The sequence below is a fragment of the Rhinopithecus bieti genome, unplaced genomic scaffold (genome assembly GCF_001698545.2).
Source record: "Rhinopithecus bieti isolate Rb0 unplaced genomic scaffold, ASM169854v2 scaffold_1101, whole genome shotgun sequence".
NCBI lineage: Eukaryota > Metazoa > Chordata > Mammalia > Primates > Cercopithecidae > Rhinopithecus > Rhinopithecus bieti.
The window spans coordinates 1,121,941-1,137,536 of record NW_016803441.1 but is presented as its reverse complement, the minus strand read 5'-3'; the positions used below and the strand labels follow the sequence as shown (position 1 = coordinate 1,137,536).

Genomic DNA, 15,596 nt, shown 5'->3' with positions numbered 1-15,596 from the left:
AGAATGATGGTTTCCAGCTGCATCCATGTCCCTACAAAGGACGCAAACTCATCCTTTTTTATGGCTGCATAGTATTCCATGGTGTATATGTGCCACATTTTCTTAATCCAGTCTGTCACAGATGGACATTTGGGTTGATTCCAAGTCTTTGCTATTGTGAATAGTGCCGCAATAAACATACGTGTACATGTGTCTTTGTAGTAGAATAATTTATAATCCTTTGGGTATATACCCAGTAGTGGGATGGCTGGGTCATATGGTACATCTAGTTCTAGATCCTTGAGCCTTCACTTCTTTGACACATTTTGAGTTAGATGTGACTAAATTCTAACCACTGGAATGTGAGCAAAACGTCTTACTCTTAAATGACTGGATATCTTCTCTCCAAATCTCTTTCCCTTTACATGACAACTGGGAAATAAAAGAAACTGGAAGAATAATTTTGTATCCAGGCATGGAAGCCACACACTAAGGATGGCAGAGTCACCCTGCCAGCCCTCAACAGCTTACTTCTCAACTGCTATGTGACAGAAAAATACATGTTTAGCCTGTACCTTTGTCATACTGGCCTAGCCTGTACCCCAACGTCACCAAGTAATACGAAAAATGAATGACATTTGTTGAGCTCTCAGTATATGTCAATAAATAATTTATATGGATTGTATCATTAATCCCAACAACTCCATGAGATTAAATATCTTGGCTAGATCCTAAAGCAGGCAATTGGCAGAACCAAGGTAAAATAGCCTTAGGGATTTTTCAGAGGGATATGCTATAATACTCCATTTGAAATATTATGTGTTTTCTTCAATTAGAAGACCATAAAGAAAAAAAATCAGTGAAAATTTACTTTCTATATCATTCTTAGCAATTATCTCAATGGATATACAAACCACTCCTGTGGTATCAACAGAAATGGGAGGTTTTAAATTATGAATGTATATTACATGTTAAAATTTCCCTCCACTCTTTTCTTTTTGAAAAAAAAATCAAATGGAAATATCATGAGTAGGTAATTGTTGCTTGCAGAGCTTTGGTTTCTTATAATTTATATCTTTTATGAAAAGAGCATTAGCATAATCAGATATACTGACCTTGTTTACATGGGGATCTGCTTATTTTTTCAAGGTACAAGTAAGGACAAAAAATGCTATTAACATATATTCTAAAGCATACAAGAAAGTGTTTCAAATTTCAGAGTTGCATTCTATTTAATAGTTGTGTAACCTAAAACAAAATTTTAACCTTCCCTCAATTATTTTACCCACCTTGTAGATGAGCATATACAACTGATGGACATACGTATTCTCCAAATGGTTCAGTAATGGAATAATCTAATAAAAGACATCTGAAAAGTCTAATGCATCAGGGACAATAGTCCTAAGCAACCCTATTCACTCTTGATCTTTAACAGAAGACAGGCAGGTAACCTGGGAAAAATCTCACATTTGTAAAGTTGAAGCACTGAATGTATTCAATAATATTAGCAACTTTCTGTGGGCTACTATTTTAGGATACAATAAAGCAATTTTCACAAAATTGCAAAGCTATATTACTATTTTATTTTATTTTTGAGACAGCATCTCACTCTGAAGCCCAGGTTGGAGTACAGTGGTACAATCACAAAAAAATATATTACTTTAGCTATGGTACCTGTGTTGGTTCTTGGCCTTCACGTAAAAAGCTAATTGTACCCTGTGAAGTCAGTAAAAAAATGAATGTAATTTGTAATTTGAAGAACCTTCATTTCTACAATATTAAATTTCAACCTGGAGCCCTGCTAAACTCCTGTGTTTATTCAACTTCTGGCCCTCACCATGTATCCAACACCCCCAGTCTCAGCTCAAAGTTCACTCTAAACTCTGACATTCTTCCTCAAAAGGAATGAGGCAATATGGAATCATTTGTCTGTGTAAGATGACACTCTTTGTGTGCCATAGTACTTAAATTCTTTTTCCAATAATGAATTCTGCTCTAACACTCCTCCCACCACCCCAGTTACCTAACATATTATTCATTAATTTGGAATTTTTCTGTCACCGTAATGAGGTATGTATCCCATAAACAGAAAATCAGAGAGATTTTCTTTCATCTTTTCCATTCTATTTTGTTATGTTAATTCAGACAGAGTCATTGATTCATTCATCAATAGCTATACTCTTCTTAGTAATCTATTCTTCATAAAGCATAATAGAAACCAGTTAGACTTCTTTTTGGTTAATGAGTCATTGCAAAAAAGCAGATTCAGAAAGAAAAGTTTCACATATTAACACCAAAAGGAACAATGAGGCCAGCCAAGCAAGTTGTTTTTTGAGGCTGGGGAAGCACTCACAGAGTAAGGGAGATGCTCCCAAGAGCATCTCATTTTTAATCTCCACCTGTTGATAAAGACAGTCATGTAACTTCTCACCAGAACCTGTAATTTCTTTATTTTCTCATTATGATTAAATAAAATCTTTGCTCTCAATTTAAATAGTGTCCAAATGAAAATTAACAAAGAAGATTTGGTGGTGCTTCCATAAACTCCACGACTTTCATAGAGGCTCATTTACTACCTACACACTTTCATATTCTAATATAGTTTCCCACAGTGAATCACTACAGATCCCAAGCATCGGCACACAGTAACTTTCAAGTTTCTTTGCACCATCAGTAATCGAGATTTGTTTTTTATCAACAGAGTGTCAGTTCTCTGAGGAGAGGAATACTGTTTCTTTGTTTATCCTTGGCAGCCTGCACAGTGTCTGGGACATATTACCTGCTCAACATAATACACTGACTAGAATTAAATCTGATCATTGTTATTCGCAGGGAACACCTTTCATTTCCAAACATATTCCTCTTATCTCACAGACACTTAGGTTTGTTCAATACACTCTAGAGTTGTTTTATAAAGAGATTCTGGTATAATTTTTTGAAGTATGTATGTGGTTTCCTTAAGAATTTCTATTAATACATGAAGTAACCACACATTCCATTTTCTCATACATATTTGCATGATAAATGGTCATATATGATACATCAAGCTGCTTTTATACCACTTTATCTCGTTGACTCATCACATTTTTGGAAAATAAAAGGCCTCATTTCATCACTAACAACACAAGATGAGAATACTTTCATATGTATTATTTACATTGAAATGAAAGTAGTGAGGCCCTTAAAAAGTGACATTTAATTTTTAATAAATCTTACAGAACCTATACATGTAAATGCTCTTACCCATGGAAAATAATCTAGTTAAGATGCCATACAAATATTTATATACTGCTGTCACTCAAACATCGTTTTAGAGTGACTTTCATAGCCAATTAATAAGTCACAAGAAAAATCATCTTTTATAGAGTCCCCTTATCTTGCACCAAAACCGTTATTACTGATCTCAATGACTAACTCTAATCTCTAGACATGCCTGTAAACCCTTTTCAAATAATTTTTACCCTCAAAGAATGAAGATATGTTTTCACTGAGGATATTCAAAAGAATCCATCACAGGAGTTCAAGTCACCACTGTATGAGGGATTATTAAATATATTCTGAAGAATGGAAACATTATAATAGTAAGTACATGACTTCCCTATTTAAATTTACGGAGAGCATACATGACACGCAGACTCATTTAAGTGAAACCTACGTATCAACTGCAAAGTGTACTGAGAAAGTTTCCTTAGTTTTTAAGGATGGCATTTCTTGTTCACAGTAACTAGCAGTACCAAAGGTTTCTCTCAGAATTTCACCACCAGACTCACATGAGAAATCACATCCCATTTGTAATGTAGAGATACAGTTTCCTAGAAGATAAAACTGCATTTGAAGTAATGAAAAGATTAAGAAATCTCTTCAGTGGATTTTACTCACATCAACAAGCTGATTGACTCCACTTGCTGTTTTTGCCAGTGTGACAAGGTCTTCTTGCATCTTATCCACCCATGATTTGATACTGCAGAAATCAGAAAAGATTATGTTCTATCAGATCTCTGGCAAGTAAAAGTCACACGCTGATATTTTATATCCATGCTGCAGATAATTCATTAAAATGCCCTTAAATTATTCTCCCTCTTAGTACCGGCTATGTCCACCCTTCCACTCCAGCTTTAAATTGCAAAAGCACTGAATCTTTAGTGTGCAGGCTTTCAGGATGCTGAAATGCCTCCAAATCAAAAGAGGAAAATGACATTGATGTCTTGTCCAATGAGAGTAAACGATTTGCTTATTTTGTATTAAAATTCCATTAACTAGCTATTAAACATGCTAAACTCCAAACTTTATCTTTTAGCTTACAAGTCTTCTGAATATAACAGTAAGATTATACTAAATGCAGACATTTGTAAAATGCAAGAATAATTCCACCAGCCAGGTAGAACATTCATTCAACAATTTGATGCATTCCCTTCTAGTCTTTTAAAATTCCTTCACATAGTTGAAAGTATGTTATATAAAATTCATATATCTTTCAGCTTTATGTCATACGATATGTACTTTCCCATGGCATTACAAACATTTTGCAAACATTTTATTTTTAATGGCCACTTAATATTCCATTATCTCTATATTCCATAATATACTTGACCATCCTCCTTTTTAAAGGGAAATTTAAGATATCATCAGCTTTTAACCACTACATACTACACTACCACGAATATCTTAGAGCATGAAGCTTAAGAATATTTTACTTCCAGCCTGGGCATGGTGGCTTACACCTGTAATCCTAGCATTTTGGGAGGCTGAGGTGGGTGGATCACGAGGTCAGGAGATCGAGACCATCCTGCCTAACACGGTGAAACCCTGTCTCTACTAAAAATACAAAAAATTAGACAGGCGTTGTGGCCGGGCACCTGTAGTCCCAACTACTCGGGAGGCTGAGGCAGGAGAATGGCATGAATCCGGGAGGTGCAGCTTGCAGTGAGCCCAGATCATGCCACTGCTCTCCAGCCTGGCCGACAGAGCGAGACCCGTCTCAAAAAAAAAAAAAAAAAAAAAAAATTTCCTTAGGTAGGCTTTTAAATTTGGAATTACTAATTCCAATTAGATTTGGAATTACTGGATCCAAGTAATTACTGGAATTACTAGATCCAAATTTTAAAGCAGTAGTTTTGATCATTACAATTATGATTGAAGGATTTAAGTTCAAATCTTTTTCAGGTACACAATGCACATCTTAGATGATCATTATGCAATGGACATCTTAAAATATGAGCTATGGATGTCAGGATATTTTAGAAGACCCTAAATCCATGTTCTATATCACTTTTTCCTGGTATTAGAGATATTACCAAATAGAACCACAAAATCTTCCCCATTCATATTAAAATCATTTAATTTGTATTCCTCCATATATTTCACTTATTCTTCCTCAGGTTGTAGACCTAAAGTGTGTATTCCTTTTTGCCAAGGCAAGTACAAAGAAACATTAGTAAGCTACTAAGAATGCTAGATGATTTATATTTGAATTTGAACTTTTCTCTAGATATCTATGTATAATTTCAATCATGGAGATTTAACTGTGTACGTCTTCTCTTCCTTAGGGAAGAATTCCAGTAGTATAAATATAATTTTTTAAATATAAATATAAGTAGTATAAATATTTTTTTCAGATAAATTTAAATATAACAAAATAAATATCGAATAAAAGTATGACATGGAAAAGAGATTTAAATGACATGGAAGAGAGCATTTAAAGAATGATGAGCAGATAAGAGGAAGAATAAAATGGAAAGTCAGTTATAGAAAAGGATGAAATGCCTTAGACGAAAACACAGAGGCTTGACTGACACACGAAACAAACTAGTTACTAAGTGAAATGCATTAAAACTAGGAATACTTTAGCACATACGAAAATAAGGAAGAATATTTATTGAATCATGCTGTATGAACAGGATAGAAAAAGGTAAATGAATATCAAGAAACAAAAAACAAATAAAAGAGAGTAAGGCACAAAATAGAGAAAAATTGCTATAATAATATTTTAACTAGTGCTACTTATTTGCTGGTGCCTACATTTGAAAAATATTATAAGTAAATACTCTTAGTAAATACAGTTGTGCCCCATTTTATATTAAATACAAAATTACAGTAGGGTACAGGTAGGCGCAAAAACCATTGATACAATAATTTCCTAATTTAGATGAGACTATCTCATTTCTCTAAGCAGGTGCTGAACAAGAACTAGAATCTAGAGAAAATGAGTCATCTCTTCTCAAATATAATTTCCAACACTGACAAATAGTAAGAATGTTATACATCCCTTTAGCTCGAAACTGAGAGGCAAAGAATACATATGTAAAGAAGTGAATTTAACTCATCCCTGAATTCTGATTTATACTAAACTGATGCAAAACATGCATTCTAACTTGTCACAAGTGCACTGTCACTACCAATGTTCATTGAGGTGAACCTGCTTTGGCTGAAAAGCAATTCAGAACCCATCCAGTCTTCCCTACCCCACTGACAAGCTGTTAGGAATACTTTATAGGAACAAGGATTATTTTTTATAAATATGAGGTGTTAACCTGGTTTTCTGAAATACTTAGGCACTCAGGCTTTCAACCTGGAATTAAAAGGTTATAAAAAATAGAAAATAAGGAAAGGCCCCATTCATCATGAAAGTAAAAAATTACTCAAGTGAAAACACTCACATGAGCAAAAATTTTTATCAGTCTTTCTCTTTCTTGGTAAATTGTCAAGCACAAATATGTAATCACTAAGCACTATTTTATTAAATTTATACAGAAGACACTATAAAATTTGGGGGAAATTACAGAGGATACAGCTTTTTCATGTAATAAGCAACTAACATAGCACTCCACTAGGAAGAATTCATTGTTGTTCTTTGTCAATCCATTCAACAAGTACTAGTAACTGCTGGAAAAGATACTAAAAGATGGAAATGCAGGCTGTGTTTAAAATTGGGTCTGGGAGGGAGAGAGAAAACAACAAGAAGAACATAGTAGGAAATGTTTGAGGAAGCACAAGAGAGTCAATGCTTAGTAAGTAGTGGTATGAGGAGGTTGATAGAAGAGGCTTTCTGGAGTAGTAGCTACTTGAAGTCATATTTGAAAGACAAGTGGAACTTGTCAAAATTGAGCAGAGAGGGAAGTAACAACGAAGGCGGAGAGAATGTAAAACGACATGTTCAGTAACTTCAAGAGATTCAAACGACCGAGTCCAAGCTTGGTTCAGCAAAAGGTATGGAATGAGAGCAGGAGAGATAGGGAAGAGTGATGGGTCAGGCCAAGGGTCTTAAATACGATTCTGAAACATTTAGATTATATTCTCAAAATAATGGAGAGATACTAGAAAATGAGAAGTCAGAGAGTAAAAAGATCACATAAATGTATATAAACATGATTAAATCATTTCCCTGACACTGAGTGGATGGTAGTTTACAGGGAGAACAGAAATCACAAACAGAAAGTCTAGTTATGAGGTAAGAAATGAGATGGACTCAGACTAATTTAGTGGTGGTGCAAGGGATAAAGGAAAAAGAAGGGGAGGCCAAGTAGAAGCAACTAGCGCAACAGAAATTCTGAAGGATGGACAATAAGATTTCATGCACTGTTGGGTATAGAAAATGAATGACAGGAAGAAAGTGGGATGATTCAGGGAGTTTCTCAGGTAGAGGATGATGGGAAATTGTGGTATAGAAAGTAAGTATAGGAGAAATAACAGTTTAAAGGGACATCGACAGGTTCATTTTTATTGGTTCAATTAGAGGTGTTTGGGGGAGACTCAAGTATAAATATACACTAGGTAATTGAATGGCATGGGTTTAGAGCTCTTGAAAGAGAAATCTCCATAGAAATTAAGATCAATGTATAACTCCCAAAGTAGAATGAACAGCAAAAGGAAGGAAATAAACAGTAGTTACAAGTCTGGCAAGGTACATTTAAAAAACAAACAGAGGAACCTGAGTAGTAACTAGAACACGGAATCCAAGAACAATGGTATCGCAAGAGCCAAAGCAGGGAGAAGTTTACAAAGAGAAGAAAGAAGTATACAGTCATCAAATAAGGTGAAAAATTTATCCCACCTTATCTTTCAGGAGAATGAAACATGGAGAATGAGGAATCAGTGTTCTTTTTGGTTTTTAATAGAACAGAAGTGAGCCTATTTCTATGCAAAAAGAGAAAGGCAAGTAGAGAAGAAAATATCAAAGATTCAGGAGAGAACATGTAATTTATTGACAATGATGGGGTACAGGAAATGCCACCCCCAAATAGGGCACCTTGGCGTTTAAGAAAACAGCAAAAGCAGAGAGGTCTTTCTGACCTTCTCCCATGAAGCAGACAATAAAGCCTAAGAAGGTCACTGTCTGACCTCCCTCCCTTCTCCCCTGAAGACTCTCGTTGTGGCAAGTGTCCTGCCCTATACCCAAAGGGAACGAACATCACACAGAGACTCCAAGAAGTACTGAATAAACAAGTCTTGCTAAGTTCCCCTAGTTTATTAGTAGATCATACCCTTTCACCTTCTAATCATACTTCTGCAGTACTGTCCATAAAAACATACAGTTTTCCATAGGTTTTTGGGTCATTTTCTGAAGGTTCCTGTGTCACATAAAACTTAATTCATATGCTTTTCTCTTGTTATCTGTCTTTTATGTTATAGGAGATCTCAGCTGTGAATCTTGCAATAGGTAAGAAATCTTTTCTCCCCTACAACTGTCCTTTAAAAGGTTCCAGATATTTTTTCTAGTTTACCCCTCTATTCCAACGTGAGAATGTGGAAGTGAGAGATGAATTAAGAAATAAGTAGAACCAAAGAGAAATTTAATCCATGGGAGGAAGACAGGATACTTCTTCTGTGGAAAATGGAAAGAGAATGTAGATTTGGGGTAAATTGAAATAACTGGAATAACTAGAACAAAAGTTGAGACAGTTTTACCTACTGTTCTCTATTGCGTTTGTAATGAAGGAGGACCAGTTATCTGTTAAGGGACAAGAAGTAGGTATTAAGGTAGATAGCTGAAAAGAAAAATTGGAGGCTTAAAAAGAATAGCTAGAGAGTATTTAAGGACTTGGCATTATACCGGAGGTCATCAGTTTCCACTGGTATTAATCAGTATGACTGTGTGAAATTCTTACTAGCATAGTCTGAGGAGAGCAAGTTCAGGGGGAAAAGGCATTCAGATAAATGTGGGGCAGATACCAGCAGGTGAGAAAGAAAGACAAGGAAAGGCGAGTTGATGGTCCTGACAATTTCAAGATCTCCACACATTCTAAATTAACAAGGACTACTGAAATATTTGCTAAAATGTTTTTTAATATTTGCATAAACGCTTATCTCCTTAACCCTTTTTCTATGCAACCAAGAATTTTATCATAATATTTATAAGAAACTGTGAAAATACCAAATTACCAGATTTCAAATTTTATTTTTTGCATTTTTTGCCTGATAACTTATGAATATACTGCAGAGACTAAATGAGGAGGGCTGAATATACACACCACACTTTAAATCACCTGACACAAGCATTTTTAAAAGAACAAAATCCTAAAATTATTGTGAAATCAAATTGCTCTATGAAAGTTTAATAGTTTGAAAATCGTTCTCTTAGATAAAAATATATGCAATCTTTGGCTAGCTCAAGAAAGTGCATGACAACTCATGTATATCTGGTTGTACAGGTATAATAGACCTTGACTAATAGGTACATTGTTTCCATGAGAAAATACTTGGAATTTTTCAAATATGCAGTGGCAAGAACACATTTAACACTGCTTATTAGAAATGTATATTCCCTGGCTTCAAGTCTCCGATAGTAAAAGAGGTTTCAGTGTCATAAAGGCAGGACTTGAACATGATAGCTAGTCAGAAGAGTAAGAACAATGGATGGTACTTGTGAAAGAAAACGAGGAGAAGCTCCAGAGTTTCCCTATGCAGTCAAGGTACATTTGCAACAGAACTATTTCTTATCCTTTTCCTACCCAATGTTCACCACTGCTCCACTGCCCTCTTGAAACCCGTGTTCCTATGGCTCCTATGACCCTATTCCCTGGTCTCTCTTCTTTTATATTATTATCATCTGACTCCTTCACATTTTCCCAAAGCCAAATTGGTCATTTCTCAGCATCTGTCTTTGATTTTCTGTGCCATTCTGCTTCCTTACTTCTCTTTATTTCTACTTCTTCAAAATTTCCATATATAATATCTAAATCTGAGCTCCAGTTCTACCTTAACTACCATTTGATCATTTCATCTAGATGTCCCACCATTCCTTTCAAATATGTACAATATTGAAATCAATAGCTTCCCTCCCCATACTATAAACCCTCTATGTCCCTTCTCCTTGTTGGAAAATCATCTCCCCAGTCATCAGACTCCATACCATCAATTTCTTCATCTTATCCCTCCTCCAGTCCTTTGTTTAATAATAGTATCTCAGCATTTTTCCAACACAGATCTAAGTGCATTGAGACCTTATTTTATACCATCTCTATGCTAAAGTGTTTAATATGTATTCTCTCATTTAGTCATCATAAAAAGTAGTGTTCATCTTTCACTGATGAGAAAAATTAAGAGATGAAGAAAATTTAGAAAAGATAAGCTACACAGCCCGCTAGCTTTTTATTTTCAAAGACCTTTTAATCCAACCAACCTCACACATTTCCATGCATGCTGACTGTCCTTTTCCACATTCTGCCTTTGCACTTTATATAACCTCTACCTGGAATTAATATCCCACTTCCATCGTGAATGGATAAATCACACTAATATTCTAATATCACCTTTCACAAATTCCCAAATTAAAATATTCTTGTCTCTCCACGCAACTTCAAAAGTCCTTTAATTGTGCTGTGCACTTACTTCCTTATACTTTCATAATTAGATGAATATACATTTATTCTCATTTATCAATGCATTTCCAAAGTTTTTATGACAGTGCTTTGAATATAGTAGATACATAAGTATTTATTGAATAGAAAAGTAAATTGAAATGAAATGCATTGCACTACCATTTTTTAAAAATAGGTATCTTTATTTAATGCCTTAATGCATATCTTCTCTCCATAATCCACATCAGAAAAAAAATGAACTGCTGGACCCATGCATCTGTAAACAGCATCCATTTTTCAACAAGTAGCAGATTATCAAAATGTAGACTTAATACTTTAAAGAAATTATTAAATCTCTAGAATGTATGCCTTAAAATTCCAAATATTTTGTGTGTATTAATTGTCATAGAAAAAAAGTCTTATAATCCTTCTCTGTCCCTACAATAACTCATTACAGAGTTGACTAGCAGTACAAGGTTAGGTGTTCACAAATTCAATAAAATTTGAAGCAGCCACTAAAATATCTCTTAAAATTGACGCAAATCTTTTATTGAATAATTTTAAAAATCTTTTATATCCTCTACTTCACTTTATTGTACAGAAACAGCCCAAATTCTAAAAGCAAACATGTAAAATATGCAGATTTTCATTAAGTTTGAGATAAAAAACTTGCCATTCAATTAATATTGCTCCTTTTGAGGTTGGATTTGTCTGTAATGTGGCTTTCAAAAGAGTAGTGCAGTACATTCAGAAAACTCTTTATTTTCAAAATGAAAAAAATACGGTAATCCATTTCATTTCGTGTGCATATGCAAAACAACAAATTCAGAAAAACACAAATTACACTTTGTGTAATCTACTGTAAAAGTATAACAGTTGAGTATAAAGTGTCAAGTCTGCATAGTTATCTAATTGTTTTAAATCCTAAGCTAAAGAGAGAATTTGCCTGGTTGGAGCAATGCAGCCAGAATGATAGCTAAGAATTGTTATAACAGGCCCTATCCAAGATTAACTGTCTTTCCTTCCTATATTTGATGTGCCTAAGTCTTCTGGAAAAAAGAATAATGTGTGTAAACCTACTCCAATTTGTAAGGAGAGAATATCGACACAGATCTTTTTTTTCATGCGCTTCTCAATTTATTCCACTAGCAATTATCACAGTGACAAAGAGGGAATGGGAACTACACCATGGAGAAAATGGAAAGGAAGAGGGCTTGTTACAGTAAGGGATTTATAGGAGGGGTAGTGGAAAAGTGAGATGTCTGTACCACTTGGAGCCCTATCCTAAAGCAATTCTCTGCTTTTGCCACTATTTTAAGAAATCATTTATTTTAACCTGAGCAAATAAGAGACATAGTTATGCCCTTTGGAGCTGGGAAAAAATTTAAATATCAAAAAATCTAACAAACTGGCCACTTCAATTGTGTTGATGCATAAATAGCTTATCATAAATCTGAAGTAATAAGATCATATATTTCAAAAGTCTAGTGTTCCACTTGCTATAAATACTCTACCAATGCCAAACTGTTCCTATTTTTGTTATATAATAAACCACCCACAGTGTTCCTGTAGTTGGGTAAAAATAACATAAGTAAGCCAAAGATTTAGATAACCTAGACATGAAATTTTGCTAAATATGCATTTCTTATAACATAGATAAGTATACAATTAATTTTTTTTTTTTTTTTTTGGTATAAAGGGAGTGCTTGTTATCTACATTAAATCATAAGATTGTTTGTGAGATGGGTGTCATGCCAGGAACGGTAGTTAGTTCCTGAAATTATACTCAATTTAAACCATTTTCAATAACACTGCTGCTCTGTTTTTAGAAAGCTGTTTCAACTTGTGAAATGCTTTAGTATTCCATTTTTTGACTAGAGTAATCCTGTAAGAAATGCAGAAAAGGATGTGCTCATGCTAATCAGTGGAAAGGTAAAGTACTTGAGAGTAGGAGAAAAGACTATCACTAAACTCTGATTCCTAAGCTGTTCATGTTTCTCTGCCTTCATTTTCTGTTTTTTTGTTTTGTTTTGTTTTGTTTTTGTTTTTTCCTGCTCGTGTGTGTGCGCGCATGTGTCGTGTGTAGTTAATCCACATTACAAATTTCATACTCATAGCTCTCAAAGGCCCTGAGATCTACTTTTGTTTATAAGGTCTTCTTTTCACGAGATCTAAATTTATTTTCATGAAATCTTCTTTTCCACTATCTTGGATTGATTTTTGTTTTATCCAAGTATTTTTTTTTCATCTTTTCTTTATTTTCTTCCTCAGCCGCAGCAATTTGCTTCCAGCTTCCAAGACAACAAATAAAAATTATACTTTGGGGTTGATAGTAACGTATTTCCATGGATTAGCTGGGGGGAGGGTTCTCATACATGCGATTTGTTCCTTGAAGCCTTGAGGGCTTTGTTTTTTATCCTTCCACATCACAATTAGTTACAGCCTCTAGCATAGTCCCGGGTAGCCTGATGCCAGCCGAGGTGTCCCACATGGCCACACAATCTGCTGCTGGTGTTTCTATGAACCAAATGAGCTAAAATTCTAATTGCTCATTACAAAATCTCCATTCATTTTATTGAAGATCTTTCCCTTTATTATTTTATCTGTGATTTTTCTCAGTCATTGCAAATTGTTCACAAAATTTACTTTAGCCTATTTCAAGCATGTATTTAATTATTTAATTACCATGACATTTAATGTCATGGTAAAAATTTCCTTATTTTCTTTACTTCTAGGAATTTTTAGCTGAGCATTCATAATATTTCCAATACTATAAAAACCTCAAATGCTTATTATGTTTGGATTCTAACCTAAATGGCGAATCCACTTCCCCATATAGGTAAGTATCTCCAGTCCAGCCTGTTGAACGGTTTTACAAATACATCAGTTTTGTCATGCTCTTTAAATATGTTTTCTACTAAACTGAAATCACCTCTCTAATCATCTTCATCTCCTGAAAATCACCCAAGTCTGGGCTTAAGGTCACTCCTCTGGCCAATTCAAGTCCTCAAACTCTCATATTTTTTTCTTTTCTCTAAGTATCTAAAATATGTACAGCCTGTCCTACAAAATGTTACACGTCTAGACATACTGTTTTATATTAGTGTTATTTCTCCAATAATATTTACTTTCCTTGAATGGATGGGCCATAGCTTATCGTGTTCTGAGACTATCTAGCACAGTTCTGAGCATACAGAGCTACTTAAAAAACAACAGGTAATATCTACTGAGCACCTATATGTCAGGAACGGTTCTAAACATGTTATGTGAACATACTCTTTAATATTCACAAAAATCTATTGAGGTAGATACTGTTATTAGTCCTACTTTACAGATGAGGAAACTGAGGCACAGAGAGGTTAAGCTACTTACCAAAGGACACAAAATTAGTAAGTGGCAGAGCAGTTTGCCCTGAGACGTCAATAACGTATAACTCCATTAATAAATGCTAACTGATGCCATGGTCTGATTCATGGTTTGGTTTTCATTGTTAAACCACCACATAGTAGCCCTCAACTCTCCTCTCATCAGAACTTGGAGATACCTCCTGTTTTCTAGTTTACAGACTGTCATAGCCCTAGGTTCAAAGTCTGTTTCATTGACAGAAAGTGAGAAAATAACATTTGCATAAGTCTTTCTTTACATGGCAAGAAAAAAGGCTGTTATAGTTAGAAAATAAAGATTTAAAAACAAGAATATCTAAGTATGTTCTTCCTTAAGACATCTCAGTGGAAATACATACATATTAATAATTATTCCTTCAATGCTATAATTTTTCCTCACTTTAAATGTTTAAGTTTTCATCAGCATTTTCAAATTAAACAAGCACCATTTACTTTACTTACAACCAGAAGTTGTACTACTTTCATTAACATAACATGACATCCTCAGTGTTATGCATTAGGTCCACAGCAATTGATTCTGATATTATTTATAACATGCACACAGACTTCACATACAGTAGCAGGTTAGGTGTAGAGGCAGCCGTGATATGTTTATAAACATAAAATATTCTAAAAGCAACATTAAGTCCTTCAATACGCATAGAAAATATGACTATGTCAGCTGGCCTTCATTGTTTTTATGATGTAGGTTCAGATATATGAACAAATGCATGAATATAAAACCAGGACCCAAATTGACTCATGTGGCACTTCTTTTAAATATAGCCTATAGTGTAATCTGCTGACAGCTGTTCTAAGACAGAGCTTATTTAACAATCAAAAAGCTGTCAATGCAAATATATTAACTTGCAAATTAGAAAGACAATAACTCTCTTTCTGAAAACCATCAGAAAAGAATATTGCCAGGTTATTCCATCTTCAACATTTTTTTTTTTAACATTAAGTAAACGATTCTAGAGAAACAGAAATGAAGCCTTTGAATATGAGATGGTAAACATCTTTCTAGCTCAGAAAATATATTGCAATTTTAATTGCTTTCAACCTTTTTGTCCTCACAGAACATGGTTCTCTCTGACCCTCTTTGCCTGAGCAGCATATACATTGCCCTTATGTTCCCCTCTGCTGGCCTGAGCACAGTGAACATTCTAAACAGAAGATTGTTTCTTAGATAGGAATTAGAAACAGCTCCCTTTCCTAACCTGCTCAATATAAATGAAAACAGTTTTGTTTTTTCCCCATTAATGCAGTAAAATAACAATGAGAATTGTGTTTACAAATAATGTTTATCAAATGGCAAAAAAAGTTGTAATTTTAGCACTATCCAATAACCCCTTTCAAAACTGTGAACCATTAGTGCAAAGTTTATGTAAATGTCCAAATAATACAGAAAACAAATCATTTTAATTTCTTGGTCATG

The 15,596-nt window shown here is 34.4% G+C and overlaps 1 protein-coding gene across 6 annotated transcripts in view; it reads right to left on the bottom strand.

The window, feature by feature from the left end:
* The window catches only part of CACNA2D1 (calcium voltage-gated channel auxiliary subunit alpha2delta 1), a 524,117-nt gene that overhangs the window by 427,247 nt on the left and 81,274 nt on the right, over positions 1 to 15,596 (bottom strand). For all 6 annotated transcript variants that reach the window (XM_017883995.1, XM_017884005.1, XM_017884019.1 and 3 more), the window contains exon 2: positions 3,859 to 3,940. In XM_017883995.1, coding sequence (XP_017739484.1) covers positions 3,859 to 3,940 — 82 coding nt within the window. The remainder of the gene's footprint in view (positions 1 to 3,858; positions 3,941 to 15,596) is intronic.